The sequence below is a fragment of the Centroberyx affinis genome, unplaced genomic scaffold, assembly GCF_046629955.1.
Source record: "Centroberyx affinis isolate AG114_WGS23_722 - 3 ecotype Tasmania unplaced genomic scaffold, CSIRO-AGI_Caff_v1 ptg000532l_1, whole genome shotgun sequence".
In the NCBI taxonomy this organism is placed as follows: domain Eukaryota; kingdom Metazoa; phylum Chordata; class Actinopteri; order Beryciformes; family Berycidae; genus Centroberyx; species Centroberyx affinis.
In genome coordinates this window covers 27,662-49,596 of record NW_027279180.1, presented here as the reverse complement: position 1 = coordinate 49,596, position 21,935 = coordinate 27,662, and the positions used below count along the sequence as shown (strand labels likewise).

Sequence of the window (21,935 nt, the reverse complement as noted above, 5' to 3'; positions counted from 1 at the left end):
AGATATTTCTCAACAAACAAGACTTAACAACTCATATTTTTAATGACATATTCTGCTAGTTGGACTATACTTGCTGAGGTATAGAGCTGTTCTGTGAGCTAGATTGGATGGGGCTGATGATGTCACAGTTCTGTCTAGCATGAGCTGAAATCCATCGTAGCCAGTGCACTTCATTTAGCTGCTTTTGAAGATTGTTTTGATGCTGTTCCTTTTTAAGTGATTTGATGATAATAGCAATATAACAATTTAGGTTTTTCAAAAAAAGCATTGTAGTATGCATTTTTACGCTGATGATACAGTCTTATATCCCGTGGGCTCCATTCCAAACCAGGCTCTTACCAGATCACAGTCTGCCTCTGATGCTCTCCAGATATTCTCACCAATCTCAAACTTGTTTCAAACTGACAAAACAAAACATGTTATTCACTTGGACTTTTGCTACTAATATTGATAAAAGTGCACTATACTCAAACCTCTTACAGCGGACACATACCATAGGTATCTGGTTGCAAAGTGAATTGTTTGAATATGAAAAAATCTTTTCAATATGTACATTTTAAGCCATATTTGTTTTAATACTGCAGCCATTGGCTGTCATACAACTTTAATGGTTTCTAGAGGGCAAAGTTACAGCCGCAAAGAGTCTTTAAATCAAACTAGAAACTTTAAGGATTTAGGTGATTTCAAGTATGTTATCTTTCCAGGAAAGGTATCTTTCCAGGAAATGGAGTTACAATGGCTCTAAATTCATCAGAATTCCCCATTTGTCATAAATTGTAGATTTACCATTACACAGGATTTGATGTTGCAATCCTTTGTGCCATAATCCAAGATGAGCATTTAGAAGCCCAATTCAGATGTCAAAAGAATGATGTACCAATCCACAAATGGCAGCTATAGAGGACATCAGGCTCTGCTGTCATAAATCTACAGGACCATCAGACAAGCCACACCATTCACAAGCCATCTAATCTAAATGTTACAGGGTTGAGTGTGTGAGTGCAGGTACTGTAGGCTATGTCACTGGGGTTTTCAAGTGGACACGTCCCATCACAGATGTTTCGTTAAACAATTTCTTAACTCACGATTGATTTCGACAACAACAGCAGGCTAATGGGACAGCTGATTCCTCTGGCTCGGAACGACCCACTCAGCAGTTCGGAAATTGAATTATAGGCTAAAGCGACAGCTGCTTCTGCTGGCTCAGCAGATCAGAAACCAAATTGTATCAGAAAGCCAACATATCAACACTCTAAAGAATAAATATACCAGCAATCATGCTACTAACAAACAGCCACACCAACCAGATATGCATGCATTTTAAATTTGTAAAATTTGTAAAAGTAAAAAAACATAATTATTAACTAACCAGACATTCAAGGGGCTACCTGACTCCCAGCATGTTATTTGATGTGGTCAGTCGGTAGTGCTGTTGTACATCTGTCATCGGGAATTATTAGTCAAACTCTGCTGTCTAGTAGCACTGGAATACTGTCACAAAATAAACGTAACCCTCCTGTCATACATGAGACTTTAATGCTATGAACTGTCGGATCATTTCATGTCTCCAACACATTTAGAAAAAGTATACTTTAATGAAAAGTGCATGTTGCATGATGCACACACACTGCACACTTAGATCCATGGAGAATTTCACTTATTGCCAAGGTTTCAGTCTCATAAGACCTTTATCAAGGCAGACTTGGCAAACAAACAACATAACAAGAATACAGAGTCTTATATTCTCTTAATTTGCCAAACATCTGGGTAACCCAGTCATTGTAATATTTCTCCTCCACCTCACCTCACTGTAAACTCAGCTCTCACTGGATATTGGCAGTCTCCGCTCTTTGATTGAATCTGTAATCCCAATACACTTCAGGACCCGTGCAGACATCGGGTCGTAAATATCACACATTTGATCTAGCCCAGATCATTCTACCAGTTGATCAATGTGGTTCAGATTGAATCCGTAAACCCTCCCACACTACCAGATAATCTGTGCAGGCCATCGGTCCAGACCAAGCCTTAGATTGGGGATTCGCCTCCCGATTGTTGGGATGTCCAAATATGGTGTTAATCAGCCTGATAATCCTCTAGTGTGCCCGGGGCTTTAGTGTGACTCCAGCAGATCTAGAGGGATCTGGATGTAGATTCCTGCCCTGATGGTAAGTATAATAAAAGACCAGGGGTAAAACTGGTATCTAATTTAATCAATGGATATGTGCTGATAGACACTGCAATGGTTGCTTCTAAGAAATGCACAGTTCCATGTGTATAACCAGGCATTACACTTAACATAATATCACCAGTGGCTAAAGGACTATTCCATGCAGATATAAAGAGAGTTTATTAGAAAACACCACATAGAAAGCATGTTGCAGAAATCTGACTGTTTTCAAATTCTGCATACTAAAACAGCCTAGTGGTCAGCAGGTGCTTAGAGTCCTCAAAATTCAAACAGAAATAGTATTTCTTTCTTTACTGTTTACAGATGTTTACATAATGAAAGAGTAACTTGTTAAATATATATACTAAGGATATACTACGGTCTACATCTAACAATAGACTACGTAAGCCTTTAAACATGTAGCTCTATGTAGCAAATATAAATGTGTCTTTGTTCAACAAACAGTTAAATATTATTCTCATGGACTCAGTGCACAAGAGTATTCTTCCACATGCACAGCAAAACAAGCTGATTTTTCAAAGAGAGTCTATAAAACAGACTAATGAATAATTTAAAACATAGCTACATTAATACTTATTCTCTCAGGGAGTGAGCTGCTTGGTGCTCACCACATGAACAAAAATGCCCCAGAACAATGTGATCTCAGACTGAAAGATATCTCTCAGGTTACGGTGCTGGAAGGATTTACAATTTAAAAAAAGAAAAAAAAAAGAGGCAGAGCCACTCTACTGAACAAAAAAAAATCACTGCTGTATATGACATTATAAATTCCACCGTAGCACATCCAGAAATCTAAAAAATCTCCTAGATTCACTCAACAGAGAATGCACATGATTTTTGATAACTTTTGCCTAAGACAGTTGGCTACATATATTGTCCAATAAAGCTTCACCTTTAGGGCAAGGCTTTTATCCTGCAAAAAAAAAACCATTTACTATATACAATATGTTCACTCTGTATCACAATGACACCTCAACAATCAGCATTCATACTCCCATAAAACCTTGAGATTTGGAAATAAACTCCACAGAATGTAATTCAAATCACTACCCACAATTCAGCAAATCAACAACACAATAAGCATGAAATTGTCTGAAAGTTTCAAGTTGTTTGGCAAATTCCTAAGTCATCTCTAGACATCAAATCACAGCATAAACCTATCACATTTAACTGTTCTAGCTTTTGTTAATGTTCATGTTAATGTTCAGTATAAAAATAAGTTAACATCACCTCACTAGTTTGAGTTTCAGCCAAATGGACCTATGTTGTGCTTGTTCTGTCTTGGTGAGTATATGCATAAAAGATTGGACTTTTATGGAAACAAACAATGTCCCATCTTTGAATTAGCTGCAGCCGCCTATGAGCGGCTTATGCAACAGAAACCCTTCTTCTGGTCTGTGTGCTGCTGATGACTTGCTGTAAGCAGGTCAAGGTGAATACTCCACATCTGTGATTTTCAACGCTAACTCATTCCCAATGGAAATGAGTCTTATTCATTTTTCAAACAGCCTCTAGGATATCTGATCCAAAAAAAAAAAAGCCCCTCAGGCGAGCATTCATCTTTGATGTTTTGAAAAGAAAGACAGTGAAAAGCTCAGTCTGGCCTCATGCATATTGTATCGCTTGGAAAGGAATTACAGACAGCCTACCGGTTCTCATAGATATCAGCTATTCAAGCCCAATTTATAGAGTAATGTTCAGAGTTTATTATAAAGAAATTGACAAGACCATTAATTAAAACTTTGATTTGATCCCACTGCAAAATAAAGACTGGTTTTAGCAAGTGAAAAGCCTTTCTCCTTCCTCCGAGCACAAGCAATTTCTTTATTCTTCTCTTTAGACTTTCCCATTAATGTACAAGGGGAGATGATAGAACAGAAACTGACAGCAAGATTAATCATGTCCTTCTACAATATGTTACTAACTGCATGTTTAAACTGTTGAATAATCATCAAGAAGGCAGGAAAACATAACATGATCATAGCCAGATGGAATAGAAACAGAAAACTTGATCAAACTTCTACTAGTTTATAGAAAGTTTCACTGAAACTCAAAATAAGTGAAAGTAGACTGAGTCGGTGGTGAGGGACAGTGGGCTTCTCAACATTTTCTTCATTTTTTTTTTTTTAAGTTTCACATTTCTTTTGTTAAAAAGGTTGTTGAAAAGGTTTTTTACACAAACAATCATGACAAACAAAATAGATCAATATTTGGGAAAATGGACAGAGCAAAACACATTCACAAGTTGTAACTTACCACCATCGAGGAAATGCTAGGCTAGACATTTGAAAATTAAGGGTCAATAAGGAGACAGTAAAGACAAGAAAATGTCGATAAAATAAATACGTTGGGGACATCAAAGATAGTATATAGATTATTACAATAACAAATTGTATGTGTTATACAGTTCTAGAGCCTTTTTGTCACTCATTAGTTTTAAAGATTTCACATAGAATCTTAATTCAATTAGAAAGATTACAAAACTCGAAATAAGTGAAGGAAGACTGAGTTAAAGTGGGTTTCTTTACATTTGGTGAGAGCTCGTGCCCTTCCCCTCAGTTCCGGGTTCGAACGTCCCTTCGTTTGTAAAACACTCAGCGTTTCAGTGCACGGGCTCTTCAGGGTGGGACAGGGACATATGTGGGCCTGCTGCTTAGGTTTGCACACATACGTTAACAGCCTCCCCTTGTGGCTGAATGGAAAAGATGCAGCATCATTTCAGCAGCTTCTCTGGCAATATGTGGAGCTCGAGCCGTGTCCGCATAGGGACTTAGCTCTTATGCATCTTCGTGTTTTCAATATATCATTCCGACCAAACAATATAGCTAATCCCAGCTCCATTGGAGTGTGGTTTAGGTCTAAAGGCACCCGGAGTGCCGAGGTTAGCGCAGGCGCGGTGGCCAAGTGGTAAGGCGTCGGTCTCGTAAACCGAAGATCGCGGGTTCGAACCCCGTCCGTGCCTTTTGGACATGATACCTACCCCAAGACAACAGGTAAGCTCAGTGTGTGATGTCGACCAGTAACAGCCTAGATGTATCGATTAGGAAACAAAAACGAATCGAAGGAAATCCCATGAATCTACAGTGGTCGTATCACAGAAATCCACTGATGAAAGGGAGGCTGCACAGCCTGACGTGACGCCTTTTAATCCCTTTCGAGACAAACTCCTATGGACTCGTGTGAATATTTTAGGGGTAAAGCCCAAGCCACGATGATCCCTTTTTGTCACGTTTGCTTAATTTGGCCCCATAGATTTGGAGACTAATGCTAGTAATGTCTGAAAGAGAAAAGCTGTCTATGTCCATCCCTTTAGCTTACACTAATTGCCATGAAATCATCAAGGGATATTGTAGTTCTGAAGAGGTGGATTCATTTTCTTGAACACTTAAAATCTGAGAAAGAGTTTGTTTGGGGTGTGTCTTTGTTCATAGCATAGCCTGTTACAGCCTAGTCTCAGGGAAAGTCATCAAATATAGTGAAACAAAGACAGTCAGTGATGGTGCCACAGGGGGCGCTGTAGCCTTCTTCACCTCAGGGTGTCACTGTCAGCTGTCACCTAGATGTTTAGATAGGCCTGATGCAATCATTTAACACAATCTGAGACATGTTTAAATCACGTGTTATCTCCGTCACATGATGTTGGAGACAAGATGTATTTAATTAAATTAAATCTAAATAATGGTCTGAAATCTGCCCTAATGCAGGCAGTATGAGAGGCTTTTGTGTGTCAGTTTCAACCTGAGTGTGCATCTAAAAATCTCCCGTTGCCCCTGTGCTCATCCTCTACTGTAAATGGAGGTTGAAAGTAGGCTACAGGTACAATAATAGAAGTGGGTTGCTTGAAACGCCATGGTTGTGTTTTTGAAACCAAGAAAAGCAGCTGTGGCAAGCTAAGAATGAAGGTTAACCCACTAAATGTGATAAAAAATAAAATAAAAAAAACACCATTCAGGTTCTCAAGTTTGGTAAATCTGAATGTCTGTGTGCAATGCAGTGGTTAGATAAATCTTTTTTTTTTTTTTTTTAAATCATTTTTTTACCTCCAACTTAAAGAAAATAGCTATAATGTTTTTTAGTAGTCCTCCATACAGTAAGAAATTTGAGAATTTTTTACTTTTAGAAGATGCTATCAATTTTTTTCTGTCACAGTTAAATGTCAAGGTTTCAGCAGATGTAATTGAAATTAGGGAAATGTTATTTTTTTACAATATACTATTGTTTTAACATCACTCTGGAATAAAGATGAGCTTTGACTAGAAACATGCAAACACGGTTTAGTTTAGTGGACTACTGTTTCCTGGGAAACTGTCCATGTCGAGGCATCAGTGATTCAAATCTAGTTCATGCTGCACTGTAACGTCTCTCTCCCCTCCATCTGTTGAAGTGACCCTTTGCAAATGGAGGCATGATGGTAGGAGGGCAACAGTTGGCAGCTGACTGCTCTGACTTGGAGCCGGGGCTTGACAGCAGCCTCAGTCAACAATCTACTGCACATCACACCACACGACTGCAGGGTAATGTGATGTCCATCCTCCAGCTCAAACCACAGTGAGATGAAATGCCGGAGGCGACGTTTAGGGCAGAAATCAGCACTTTGGGCACTTAAAATGAGATCCAGATGGCAGAATTGCTGGTTATGGAGTCAGTTTGATTCGATATGGTGGTGTGTAGGGGGATTGTCCTTCATGATGCAATGAGCAGCTCAACCCATGTAAACAAATCTCATGTGCACCAAAGCTCGACGTGGAAGTAAAACTCCCCCTCAGGCTACCTCAACTCAAAATTTCATACCCTGGTAATGAGGTGCAGGGAGGTTTGTTTATGAGAAATTTACACTAAAATGGCCCACAATCATTTTTCACTACTCATCTTGTAAACACTGTGTGACGGGTGGCTTATACTCAACCTGTAGTCAAGGCCATAACAATGTGATTGACAGTAAGCTCAAGATGCTGCGCTGTCAGCTTGTTTCCAAGGTAACCTATGATTTATTTATTTTTTTAGATTCCCCCCCAAAAAGTGCTTCTTTGTTTTGCCTCCTCCTCAGTTGTATAATGAATCGCTGCCATTGAGCATTTGACAGATAACTTGACAGCATGAGACAGAAACACAATGCAGCAACAGCCTTGACTGATATTACACTAGTCAGTTATAGCTGTACGGTTGGTCCAAATACAAACAAATCTGGAGACAATTTAGATTAGAAGCATGCCAAATCAAAGGATGGTTACTTTACTATAAAGGTAGTGTATATACCTCTAGATAACTGTAATGACACAACTCACACCAGTGGAGATGAGAGTGTTACGTAACCTTTCCTCCTATAGGAAAGCAGTTAACAATATCCTTCTAAATAGCTTTGAATTTCACACCCACTGTTTAGATTCCAGATGTCACCAACAGAATGGGCATCTGCATTCCCTATGTTTTAATTCTCTTAATTTTACTGTCTTCTGCCCATAGTCTTTCCTTCTGGGTGGCTCAAGGCTTGGTGAACAACATTTACATGCGTCATTATTAGGACTGGTCTCTCTTACTTCTCCATGCATTGTAAATCTAGTGATAAAATCTGCCTTTCCGTAAATAAACTGAACACCACACACTGCAGGAATGTGCAATCGTAAGCAAAACGGTGTACCTTGAAGGAAAATGGAGCTAATTGGCCAGATGGGGTCACTACAAGCAAAGGTTAAAATTCCTCACCCACCGAACCCTTCTCCTCCTCTCTCTGCAGACAGTTTGACCACTGCAGCTACTTGATACTCCAGTTTTTTTTTATCCCGTCTCCAGGCCCCCCCAGGGCTTCTTCTGGCCACATACCCCATCATCTCTTGAACGAAATTGCATAAAATTTGGTAGGTACCGCATGTCCTGACCCATGACAAATGATGTCCCCTGCAACACAAAGGCAGTCCTAGAGAAGGTGGTGGAACTAGAGGCCAAAGTGGACGACTCTGATATGAATTAACTTGCTGCAGTCACCAAATACCAAAACAAATGTGTCTCGAGGAACATGAAGGTTTTTTTTTTTATCTAATTCTGACTTGAAGTTTGAATTGAATTTCAGTTTTGACCTGAAAAAGTTATATCTCATGGAATTTCTCATTTCTTGATCTATCCAAACCAAACTTGGTGTATGTAAATTCCCTTGAGCTCAGTCAACACATCAATAGCCTATAATTATTATGCAATCCTTTGTTCAAGTATACTTGTTTGGTGAAGACATTAACGAGTGCAGATGTAAAAAAACTAAAATACACAACCAGGATTTTACTTTCACTTATTTTCTGACATATTTCACATTAGTCCTCCTCTGTCCATAACAATGATGGTCATAGACATCAACATGGAGGTGTAATACCAAGTACATGCTGCTGCTGAGTTGTGCATGCTTTGTTTAAAATACATGTATTGTTTTCATCCTCCTAGATTTTATCTTTGATCAAAATTATCATCATCTCCATTAATATGATCATTATTATCACCTATATAAAATTGCAGCAAGTATTGTCCTCTTGTCAATTAATCCCAGATTTCTTCCCCACATAAATGTCCATAGGTGAATGAATGAATAAATGAATTTATTTGATGATTAAAGAACACATGACACTTCATTGCAGTCATTACATACATTAAAAATCGCCGAGGATGAAAACACAATAAAGCCTGAAGGCTTATTTCCATTGCGGTCCTTGCGGTATGACAGCCTATTTCTTAATAAAAATTTGACAAATACTTCTAAAATTATATACATTGTAATATGATATATAAGGCACTACTATACTATACTAACCTATGAATTTATTACATCAAGCTGTATGATTGAACTGCACGATTTCGCTGTCTTTCCTCTCATTTTCTTTTAAATAGGAATCTCCACTCACTCCTCACTCATCCACCTGCAAATGAAAAGGGCCTTCAAAGAAAAAAAGACACAAAAGAAGCAGAGTGAAAGAGAAGGAGCAGAGTCTGCCACATACAGTATGTGGGCAGCGTGTCCATGTCTGCTGTGCCCTCAGCACACAGTGGTTTCAGTGTTGGTGTGTGTGCAGTGGTGCAATCTACTATTTATTTTTTAAATTGTACATAATTTACTACACTTGATATGAAAATCCTACGGGACAGCTTTAATTCCTTCAATGTGTACTAACAGGACTGGTAGATAGACAGCAGATCAGTAGACAGGCCATCAACTTGTGTAAAATAAATAGACTTTGAGCCCATATCCACCCATGGAAAGCAAAAACAAGAAACACAGAGGCATGACCAAACACACACAATGTTTAGGCTACACAATACAAAATAGAGGAGACAAGCGGAGATTGCAGCATGTTCTGCTGTCACCCTGCAGCCTGGGGACAGCAGACATGTCCAAACACTATGCTGGTAGAAAGTCATACTTTGTTCCGCACGTGGTTGTCGTTGTTTATGTTTTCAGCTGTTTAAGCCAAGACTTCATTGTGGGCCATCTGGCTCTCGGCTGGGGAGCCAAACAGTTGATTAAAGAACGCAATTAGCGTAGAACCGGTTTTGTCAGCTTACCCGGCAGGGATTAAAGAATGCGCTCATTCACTGTGACAACCATGCTGTCATGCATATGTAGAATAGGCGACCAGCATTTCTTCAAAAAAGAGGAGTGCTCCAAGAGTGTTAAAAATTCCCAAAAATGTTAATATGAGGTCAGTTTTGTCGTTTTCACCCAGGTGTGGCGTGTCAGCAGCAGCCACTCCCAAATCAGTCTCTGCTGGTAACTCTGTAAACCAACACTGAGTCACCATGTTGCAAAATATCAGCAGCTAAAATTTTGCTACGTTGTAATTACAACCTGTGCAGTAACGGAAGACTCTTGACAATGTTTGATTTCAGATGCACTTTTCAGCTGCAGTATTACAATCAATGGGAACCCCAAGGTAGACGCTAAAAAATAAACTAGCTAGGTGTTCACGACAAAACAGGTGATATGGATATTCCCTGCGTTCTCCATATTGGGTGCAAGACTGATGATGTGCCCAAGTGTGTCAGAAGGTGAATGTGTAACTATTTGATCCTAGGCCAGTGACATCCACAGGCTGGAAGACTTCCATGATTAGAGTCATGATAGCTGCAGTGACGGAGAACAGCTCAACCAGAGAGACAGCATCCAGAACCCACAATCAGCTATAGAGAATCCCATAGAAAGAACCCAAGAGTGGGAGAGGATGAGCATCGTAGCAGTAGGGACCTAAAGGAACCGATCAGTGCAAATTCAATACCGAGAAGAGTGGAATGCATGTATGGCAAGCTCTGCAAGAACCTGAAGGTCCGCCGAGCCAGAATTAAATGCTTGGTGCACAGGAACCAGCCCTAGTGAGATGCAGGAGAGTCACGCCAAAGTGAACTTTCACAAGCCAGTGGATTCAGCCCCAAGCAGAGTAACCTAGGGTAATCGGGTCAAGTGGCTTCAGCCTGCAAGGAGAGCGAGTGGGTCCAATTTCTTGAGGAAATGGTGAAGAGTGACACAGACACAGGACTGTAGATAATGATGGCAATCACTCACAGCCTTGCTACCGAAAACAACAAGTCCAAGTGAGAGATCAGAAACCTCTGTGTGATGAATCGTACGGCAGTCAAGATCAGACAGTTAAGTCAAGAGCTGAGTCCTCAAAGCATCAGTTCAAGGCAGCAAAAGTGGAAGACAGGCGCACTGACAGAGCAACAAAGCACCGTGGCATCCTGAGGAAGAAGCTCATCAACCTTCACAAGGTAGAAAGGGGCAGGTGGCAGGGAAGAGAAAGAGCCAGGATGTAGTCTGCTTTCATTGTCAATCCCTTTGTGTTCACAAAACATTTGCTTGAAATGAAGTGGTAACCTTGCGTGCTCCACAGAAGAATTTGACCATCGTTCTTTTTTTTTTTCGTACACCAACCAGCATCCCTTCCTTTGCCCTATAAAGCACACTTTCAATCTTATTCACAAGTTTATACTTATAACACCAGGCACTATTAATGTAATAACCTGCACCTTCACAGACTGCTCACTCTCAATTTTCCATTACACCAGAAGGATCTTGAACGACACACCTGATCAATATAAATAACGTACAATAACTACTACCTCAAACTGAGGGTATGTTGCATGGAGTGACTGAAGACCAAACATAATTTCAGCAATTAGAGTGTGACCTTTGTAACATTAAAGATAAAAGGTATTTCTTGCTTGAGATAGCGCAGCCTGTGATACACCATTAGTGATGCTCAAAACATGAGAGCACATCAGTAGGAAATTTGTTTTGGCAGGTTCTGATCTCATGACCTATAACTTGTGCCCCCAAAGAAGCTGCTGTGCTAACTCCTTTGAGTGCCTTTTTCATTGTATAATACTGACTGAGAGGTAGTAGAGTAAGAGAACAGAGTTATTTTCTCATAACTCTTTTCCTCTCAAAAAGTAATTATGTTAAATAATTAATGAAATGTTTCTCATTTTTAGCCAAAAAATACACAAAGCACCTGCATGTTTCTCTGAATTATTTCACACAGTATGTTCAAATTCTTTAAATTGATAATATGACATAATTTGTAGCAAATAGGACAGTAGGGCCGTATCTTAGCACCCACACCACGAAATTCAAATTTTTCATTTGGAGAGATTTGGAGCAGACGAAAACACACAAACAAAAAAGAGAATGAATTTGAAGTTCCCTCCCTCCCTGCCATGTGGTGGACGGAGCATATGACTTCCATAACTTCATTGCTCATACCCACTGAAGGTTGGACACAATTGGGCAAGTGTTTGTGGGCCATGACCTAGATACGTATTTCCAGTCTTGGACTTCGGACACTGCAGCACAGCATCACCTCCCATTTCAGGACACACTCATGAGTGGGACGCTGATTCTACAAAGAAACTGTGTGTCCTGTAGGAACTCATACATGGCACATACAGTAATACCTCACTAGAGCAGTAATATCTGGGAGGGCGTTGTTTACTGTGATTATGGGCATGATGCTGTTTTTACTCGCTCTCAGAGGGAAATCAAATCATTTTTGATGGGGCAGCAGGACCTTGTTCAAATTAGATCTGAAAGAGGTTCACTGCTGTAACTCCAATGACTGCAATTGCATTGGAGCAAAATAAGGGTATATATACTCAAACTATAAAGCATTCAAAGCCACAGTGAATAACATTTATATTTTTCAAATAACTTCAATACATCAAATCCAAATCCACTTTTGTGATAATACAAATAAATTAATGACATCAAGCTCATTGTTAAGTACAAACTCTGTCATTGTTTATGTTGTGGAAAAATATGGGCTTGGTTCCCTTGCTGCAAGTGTGCTTCGAGTTTAATATTTGTGTATATGGCACCATCTACGGGTGAGTATCCTCACTTCACACTTCATAGACCAGGTACAGCGTCCTGCAGGTTTGATGCCATTATTCTTTCAGCCCTCAGTACAAAGCATCCAGATGCCAGCGCCTGCGCTTGTTTGATAGGACCGAGAGGAAAAGAGTGAACACTGGGTGTTCACTGCACTGTGGAGGAACCGATGTGCTCATGTGCATGAAATGTTTCATTACATTACTAGCTCACAATGCTTGTACCATGATGTCATGATATTCTAGACAACAGTTGTTCTGTAGGTTCCACAAGAAAGTTCCTTAAAGTACACAATCCATAACCATATTGTAAATATTGTGTACTCTACTTGATGCTTTAGTCATCATATCATAGCCTCAAAAGGAAAAGAAAAACATTTAACAAGAAATAGTTCCCAAAACAGTGTTCAAGTCTTCACAGAAACATGGAAGTTGTGAGAATAAAATGGCCAAATAAAGTGTGAACCAGAGTTGGTTTTCTTAGCATGCCTTTGCCAAGCTGCCATGTCACTAAAGTGGAATTTAATCAAATTCACAATACTGTTGAAATATACAATACTGTTGAAGCAGGAAAACCTCATTAGGTCACTGCATTTCCAAATAGCTTTTTTACCCCAGTGAATCGAGTACAGCCGAAACATTGCCAGAGCATAGGAAGTTGACTCCAGAACTGTAAGGCACCGCTCTGTACTGTATTTCAAGAAACAAAAGTGCTGTTGTGAGGACCGGCTACCTGATCTTTCCCTTGCTGCCTGTCCACTGGACAAAACTACTGCTGTAATTCTCCTTATTTTCCTGACAGTAGTGGGGCATTTTGTCAGAATTCAGTAAACTGTTTTGGTTTTGCTTTACACACCTCACTATGAACTGTCACATTATAAGAGAAAGAGCTTGATAATGAGATACATACAGATTAAAAAAAAGAAAAAAAAAAGCCATAGCCAACTGTTAAATGTGCACTTGACAGCTGATGAACAGCAGTGCCACTTCCAGTCTCATTGTAATGAGGATGCAACCGACATGTATTGACAAAAGAGACACGGGGAAACGCAGATGTAAATGTGTGTATTTATTGAGTCAGTAAATATTACATGTAGGGTGATCACAACCACAGAGGAAATCTGGCCATAGGGCATATTTCTGGATGAAAGGTGCCTTTCTTAAGCATTTGGCAGCCTCCCTGTCACACTTGCAGAGCAGCTTTTCACATCTGTCCTTCAGATCATCTGGAATAAAGAATAAAGTTACTACATGTCTTCTTTCAGTGACAGCCTGATAGTATGAAAAGAGCATTCTTGCTAATTATGGGAAACCGTTAGATGATGTGTGTGGGGCGTCCTCATTAGCATACCATTGTGAAATTTGCTGTGATTATTCATTCTAATGCTTGCAACATCTTGGCTGTTAGCGTTACAAACAGCGCCAACTTTTCTGTGTTTTGCTTTCTTATGGCTCATTTGGCTCAAATCCTCTCAAAATCAGGGAAATGTTGAAATCTGGCAACTCAACAGGACGCCACAGCAGCAGTAGAACAAGAAGTACTGTTACTGTGGATATTATCAATTCATGCGGCATTAATATATTTAAAGAAATCCTAAACACATCACCATTAAATTTCTGGTGCTTCAATTAGCAGTGTAAACCACATTAAGGCCGTTGCTATTTATGATCAGCAATTACTGTGGTTTATGAGAGCTTAAAATACTATAACTGTGGGTTATAAACTATCCCTTCCGCACTCATCCTTTCCTTCCCTCCAATCAACAGTCTGCATACTGTTTTCATAAACGCCACGGGTGTTTGTAGATCACACATCCTGCACTGTATTTCACTTTCAGTGTGACCCATGGCGGTGTATTTTACTACCATATAACATATGGTATTTTGGTTTGCTACCATACAGACGGAAAACAGCAGCTGCTTTTATTTTCAAAATATTAAATCTCAGTCACACAGTACTAAATAAACTGTGAAAAGCATTACCAGCCCAGTGCACATGCATTTATGATTTGATTAGTCTCTGAAAATTAAAAAAATGCAATACCACACTCAGCTGTCTTGTCCTCACACGTCCATTGATACTTGTCTGTCTTGGTTTGGCAGCCAGCAAGTTCTGCTTCTCCATAACAGCAATCGTGCTTATGACAACACCTATATTTAAACAAAGAAAGACAAAAAAAAAAAAAAATAGATATATCACTGTGAAGGCTGTAGCTGTCACAACAACTATAGAGAGTATAGAAAGCCTAACGCTGGGTGGATAGTCACAGCGCTGTGGTTTGAATCACACCACGTCTATTTTAAAAGAAGGGAAGGATCACCACTTGACTTAGCAAAACAGATATTTAGCAGTTAACTGGTTTTGGGGAGGGCTGATGTCTGTGGTTTGGAAGGAAAGGAAGGAGACCGTAATTAGGATTTGGGTGTGGAATTTCGGGCCTATTTTGAAGCACTCATTGGACCATGTGAGTCGCTCCCTCCTTCCGTCCCGTCGCGCATCATTTGAGGTTCAGTCGTCTCATTAAGAACCGGAAAGTGTGTGTACACCGGTGGGATGTATAGGATGAGTAGGGAGGAGACTGGAGTGATTTCTGCGCACGGTCCACGGAGTGAAGGCCAAAACACCACTAATGCATGCAAAATTACATCCTTTGCACCTCATGATGTATAGTGGTTCATGTAGTTTCTCCCGGCTGAATGTTTACATTATGGTACACACTGTCATCAGGCGTTCAGGCATGCTATACTTAAAAATAATAAAAGGTGTCGTGAAATTTGATTTTTGATTTTTGTTTTTGCGATGAACCCCCCCTGTCCCGCTGCCTCACCAGTCCGCTCTGTCTCTGGGCCAGCCTTGACCACCTAGTCCGCAGTAGCAGCCGTACATCATGTAAGCCAAGGCAGATCGTCCTGTGCTGCATTTGATGACTCCCGCCAGCTCCAGTAGCCCTCTTTTGGTCCGTGGGGACCTGCGAAGCGCCACAGAGGCCGTGCCCACTGCAGAAGCAACAAACAACAACAGAGAATGGACAATCTCAGCTCTCTCCATGTAAACAATCCTCCCTCCCCACTTCCACTCTGTGTGAACCTGTAAAAAAGTTCTAGCCCGCTGTTGTTTTGTTTTGCTTTGTTTTAAATGATTTAGGGTGTGAATTTTATATGTGCAAAGTGACATTTTTGAGTAGCAACAGAATCTAGGATAATCTAAGAAGGTACACTAGTCAAAAGTTTGGACACACCTGATTGAATGTACTATGTTTTTCATTATCTTCAAGCCATTTTGATCTAAAGGCGTATGCTTAAATGCTTGAAAGGGTGAAGTTGATGCCTATGTATGAATTTCTCTCCAAAGCCTTTGGCTTTCCATCAAGGCAAAGGGTGGCTACTTTAAAGAATCTAAAATGTAAGATAGTTTTGATTTGTTTAACACTTTTTTGGTCAGTGCATAATTCCATTTGTGTTATTTCACAGTTTTGATGTCTTTACTATTATTCTAAAATGTGGAAAATAGAGAAATAAAGACAAATGTGGTATGTCCAAACTTTTGACTAGTGTATATGCACACTTATGGGCCGTTTCTTCCCAAAACCATGCCATGTGTTCCTTATGCCACAGTGGCTGTGTTACCCACACTGCCTCAGCACAATAGTGAATGGAACTGACTCAGAGGATTGACTTTATACTGTCTGACATCTCACACCTCATGAATACCAGAAGGCTAGCCTCTGCCTGAATACCTAGATGAGACATGGAAAGAAAGGAAGGGTGAAAAAGTTGTGGAAGGAAATTTTGCACACACAGAATGTACACAAACACAAAATAGTTCAAGAACCAGTTTGTCACATAGTTGTTTGAAGAGTTGTGAGGACACACAGAAACAGCAATATTAACTATGTAAACAAGAGAGTTAAATTGCATTTTTGAGGCAGATTCTTGGATGAATTCAGGTAGTTGTCTCTGAAGGCTTCCTTACCTGGACTGATTCCCTCTGTGTTGTTAAAATAAGTATTCAAATCTGTTGTGTTTCTTGAGAAGTTCCCTACATGATACCCTGCTTCAGTGAAAGTAAATCGCCTTCTTGATAAGCAACTTACCAGAAAACAGGAGAAGTATCCGGTAAAACCCAGTCATGGCTTGCAACAGGCAGCTGAACTGTTCGGCAAGTGTCGTCTACCTACTCCCTGTGACTGTAGGCATTCAGTGGAGAGCTTTTTTTAGATGCTGTCTTGAATAATCTCATGAGCATCACTATTGGCCAGAGACTAATCCAATGGTTCTCCAACTGTGCGCCCCCTAGGGGAAAAGGCACGGAGGAATTCGCTGCTTCCTCCCCACGCTCTACTACCAGTGATGTGTGTGTGTGTGTGTGTGTGTGTATCTTCTGCCTTAAATATTAATGCTGCAATAATGTGCTTTCTACAAAACAAAACAATATTTTTTTCTTTTCTAGAGATATAAGACATTTGGAGTCTTATGAAAATCAAATATGCATAAGCTACAGTAAGTAACAATGAAAAGACATGTTTGTCTTTCATTACATGTATGTCAGATGAACATACAGATCACTGGAGCTCTTGATACACCATTCCTTCACTAGTTTCTGCCTAAATTGCACTTTCCTTCTGGGTTCACTCTAGAAATATCCCAGAGAAGGGAATTGTGGGATGCTGCGCTGCTCCCAAACCACTGCAAGATTCACCCAAAGATAAGTTTCTGGCTCTCTTACTGCATTGTGTATCTGACAGGCATCAGGACAGGAAACAAATCACATATTACGATATTTAGACATTTGATACATTCTGGCTGATACTTATAATACTAGATTGATGAGCCATGCATCAAATTCAAGAGGTTCTGAGCTTTCCAGAGATTTCTTACATACATATAGAGGGAAACAGAATCCAAGTGGTAAATTAATAAAACAAATCAACATTTTCTCAGGATGTTTCGAACACACAAGCATGATTTATATACATGTATGTAGACATGTAGAGTTGTCGGTGTTGTATGTGCCATTTGTGGGAGGATGAAAGGTGCACAGATATGTTCATGCTGAAAAGGTAGCATGGGTGAAAACGACTCAGGGTTAATTATTACTCACACAGCACGTTCTCAGTTATTGTAAGCAGTGGCCTCCAGTTCATCACAATAAATGCTCCTGGACTTCCAAAATGATGGTAATTACACTCTAATAATATGCTTTCTCTCCATAATCACAAAGAGAGCTACTCATGCCTCCCATCCATCTCCCTACCTTAGTATAAATATATGACATTTCAGGAGGGGAATAGAAAAGACCTATTCTCCACAAAAAAAAAAAAAAAATACTCAAGGCCTATAGCTACCATTAATGTCAGCGAGATGAACTGAACAGTGCTCCACGTGTCTGAATTTAACGGCTAAGATAGCTTCGTTGACAAATTGAAGCGTTAATCTGAAAGTGTGATAAATTGTATCGTATCTTTACTTTTAATCTTTTTATTGTGTTTTCTGAGAAGGTATATTCTCAGCACTCCAGCGCTGTATGGGCTCCATTGTCATCCGTAATGTGGTTATGAGAAGGCATCTAAATCATAAAATGCACACGGTTCAGGTTTTGATAAAAAGGGACATATTCACAGTTTTCTGACACAGGCTTCCTCCCTGATGCCTCTTCATTTGAGCTCACAGTATGAGATAAGCGCCTCCTCCTGGCAGGTCCTATAGCTGTCAAGATGATTGCATGGCATTGGAGAACCTCATGTGCACTGCCTGAGAGGAGATAGATCGTATATCCGATTATTGTTCCGCTTCAGCTATCCACCGCTACAATAAATCAATCCAGCATTATTAAGAACATATCCAGCCGAACACACCTGACTGCAAAAATCTAAGCTTTACGTGAAGCCTAAAAGTGTTGGAATTGTGGAACGCATTGACAGGATCACAAAGGAATATCCCAGCCCATTTGTGTTATTTTTATGTTGTTTTTCTCAATATTAACCTTTGGTCCTTCCAAAAGGATGTGGATGAGATAAGCTCTGATTCAAACAAACTGTTCAAACAGTGTAGTGGGTTGGGTTCTCGCCTTATACAGAAAAACTTGGAAAACCATTCTCGCCACAAAAATTCATAAAAGAATTTCTGATATGGCACATGAGAAATGGGCTGAATTCATGGAGATGTTTAGAGAGTTTATATGAGGAAAAACCCAAATAGACGACAGGCAAATGGAGTTTGATCATGTCCGTCAGACTGGGAAACATCCAGAGAAAAGTTCCTGAGACTTAAGGACAAACTGGCTGTGCTTGAAAAAGCCCCAAATCTCTAAAACACACCAAAAACACAAACATTTCTATCACAGAAGACTATTCTGATGCTGTCCAACAACTCAAAACAACAAAATTCACAACATTTCTAGAATTGCATTTCCACTTCAGCAGAATGGACTGATTTGCATTTCGCCCCTCACAGACAAATGCATTTTGAAATCATTTTGTTGCACACAGTGTGCAGACACAGAGAGAGGGCAGGTGCTTTCCAAAGTAAGTGTTTTTTTTTTTTTTTGGAGTACCTGAGGAAAATTACTGCGATGTTTTTGTTTTTTTAGAAGTTTGAAGAGTCAGGCCAGCTGGGAGTCTGTGGACGAGCTCCTCTTGAATCAGAATTAGGCAGTATAGCTCCAGCCTAATCTGGGGGAAGAAAAAGACTAAAACGAATGTAGAAATGGAAGCAAGTGGTTGGCTGTCTGCCTCCATGAAGACACCTGTAGATCTACATCTGCTGTACAAATTGCCACTGCGTCTAACGTTTTTATACTTGTTTTGATCACTTGCTTTGAATCGTCCCCATATTGATGATGATGTATTCCTTGCTCAAATTAAGACTACTAACGGTGATTGTGGAGAGACTTATCTCTCAGACACAACTCGTCTTAAATCCTTTTGTTTGGAACCACCACAAAGACACCAAAATAGTATTTTTTACCCAGATGCTATAATTGCTTGAACTCTTCTCATCTGCGAGTCAGCTACTTGTGTCTACTTTGGTGGGAAGCAGTTTCGATAACCTATTCCCTAGCATGTCTGACCATTCAACAACCCTATCCTCGGCCTTTCATCTTGACATCCAAAGTCTTGCTAAACCCAAGACCGTCTTTAAGGTTACATTAGTTGTCTTCCCCTTTAATCGTGAATTCTCCGCTGCGGCCTTCTCAGAAGCTTGGTTAATGGAGGAGCCTATACCACTCCTCGTGATGCGCCTAACTGTGATGCTGTTCATTACTGTAGACAGTCTGAAATTGGTGGGAGACTGTCTTTTTTTTTTTCTTTTACAAAGGGATTTTCTGCATGCTGAGAGAATAAACCGTACTCTCAAATCGGATCCTATTGAAGTTGAATCGCTCTTTCTTGAAGCCCCCTGTCCTGCCCTCCCTGTGGCAGCCGAAAAAGGGGATAATTGGTTGTTTATACGTGCCACCTGACTCCAGCATTTACATGCATTGCATTATTCATTACCGCATTAACAGCTTTGCATGTTCGGAAAGTAAAGTGTGTTTTCTTTTGAGTGACTTTAACATCAGTGTATTTAAAAGTGACACTCATTCACAGCAGGTTTTTGAACACTATGAATTCTAACTTTCTATGCTCAGTCATAGAAAATAACCCTCTTATAGGCAATATTTTTTCCAAATCTCTAAGTAATGTGGTTAAGTGTACACTGTTTGATGATCTCACATGGGACACTATTTAGTTTCAGTGATGTAGAATTAGCATTAGAGATATTTAACTCTTTTAAGAAATGCTTCCATCAATACACACTGCACGAATGGATACCAAAAACCTTGTTTTGCCGCAGGCCCCCAGAAATCTGTCAAAAAAAATAACAACACATTATACAAAATGGAAATGTATTAACTCATTACCACACTCACCTCCCTATGATTTATTTCCTGCATTATTTTAGTTTATTTTTTATTTCCCTTGTAATTTGATACTGTTGTTCTGCTACTTTTCACTGTGTTGTTCCAGCTGTCATTTGCATTCTGTTATGCAGCGCAGTTGTTTTCTTACCTCATCACCTTGATTTTTTTGTATTTTGGTTTTAATGATTGCATGTGTTATGAGGTGAAATGTTAAGCTGCTTGTTTTTTTGTTGTTCTGTTGTTTATTTTTTATCTCACCTGCAAAGTTTCATTGCATTTCTTGTTTATATGTAAACTAAAGCATGTTCTACAGGAATGTATGTTTTCCTGAACAAGAAAACAAACTGTCATAATTTAGTGTAGTTTGACATGACCTGAGAAGGAAAGAAAGGCATTATATATCGAGGCTAGGATTAGTGCTGGAGAGTATAGGGGTTTACTTTTTCATGCCAAAGACCCCTAAACAGGTAAGTGTTAAGCCACGGAGCCCTGTTTGGTAAGATTTTGCTCCAGTGACCCACATGTACTGTTGCATATGCTTTAATCCAGAAATGGGGAGATAATACTGGGGAGAGTGAAACCGCTGATCAGAATAATAATTATTCTATTCTCTTGTAGGGCTAACCTCTAGTAAATGAAATAATTAATAATTTAGGAAATCAATAAATACTTAAATTAAATACTAAAATTTTAACTATTCCTTATTTTACCTGATGACCCCCTGGAGCTCTCTCAAGGAGCCCTAGGGGTCCCCAGCCCCTACTTTGTGAACCACTGTTCCAGAGCATCATTTGCAGCAGCAAAGAGTCAGAGAGGGTCGAGATGGTGATAAATTCAGACAGGAAACCTTATTCAGTGATATTAAAGTGTGTCTGTCAGGGAGCGATTTGCAGGAAGGTGAGAGAGAGGTGAGAGAGGAGTTTCCACTGCCTCAGGCTCCAGGATCTGAATGGTGATGCTGTGTGGTTCGCTAGATTTGTTTAAAGGGATGGGGTTAAGTGTACATTTTAACTTAGACTTCAGACTGAGTTTTTTGTATGGATGACCAAGCCTGCCATAAAAATAAATAAATGCACAGAGAAAATTAAAAATAAGTTAATGAATGCACAAATAACTATATGAATAAATGTATTAATTCCCTACTTCTGTATTTATTTATACTTTTTTATTTATTAATTCATTTATTGCACTTTTTATCTATGCGTCTATTCTTTATTTGATTGATTCATTCATTTATTTCCCCTTTTCTCTGTGCATTTACAAATGTATTTATTTATTTATTGTTATGACAGACTTGGTCCTCCATACTTTTGAAGTTTTAGTTTCAAAGTCTCTTTATACAGACCGTAATACCGTCTGTGGCAGTTTCACAGGTTAGTGTGAAGAACAGGCATACCTCTTCATTTCCTGCAGGGGGCAGCAGCGTGACTTTGACGTCTGCTTTCGGCCTCAAACCCCACGAGAAGAAGAAGTAGCAAAGGG

The 21,935-nt window shown here is 39.7% G+C and overlaps 1 protein-coding gene and 1 non-coding gene across 2 annotated transcripts; one reads left to right on the top strand and one right to left on the bottom strand.

The window, feature by feature from the left end:
* The first annotated feature begins 5,081 nt into the window (after window positions 1-5,081).
* Window positions 5,082-5,153, top strand: trnat-cgu (transfer RNA threonine (anticodon CGU)). Its single transcript has one exon. It is a non-coding gene; the product is annotated as a tRNA-Thr (tRNA).
* Window positions 5,154-13,617: 8,464 nt separating this feature from the next.
* On the bottom strand, window positions 13,618-16,786 carry pla2g10 (phospholipase A2 group X). Its single transcript, XM_071517871.1, has 4 exons — window positions 16,645-16,786; window positions 15,379-15,547; window positions 14,595-14,701; window positions 13,618-13,776 (listed from the first exon to the last, which is right to left on the bottom strand). The coding sequence occupies exons 1-4, from the start codon at window positions 16,679-16,681 to the stop codon at window positions 13,628-13,630; spliced, it is 462 nt and encodes a 153-aa protein (XP_071373972.1). The 5' UTR covers window positions 16,682-16,786; the 3' UTR covers window positions 13,618-13,627.
* Between the last annotated feature and the right edge of the window lie 5,149 nt (window positions 16,787-21,935).

Coding starts and splice junctions, on each gene's coding strand:
- pla2g10 (XM_071517871.1), bottom strand. CDS start 16,681: ATGACTGGGTTTTACCGGATACTTCTCCTGTTTTCTG. Junction 14,702..15,378: donor CCCAGAGACAGAGCGGACTG/GTGAGGCAGCGG, acceptor GTTTAAATATAG/GTGTTGTCATAAGCACGATT. Junction 13,777..14,594: donor GGACAAGACAGCTGAGTGTG/GTATTGCATTTT, acceptor TCTTTATTCCAG/ATGATCTGAAGGACAGATGT.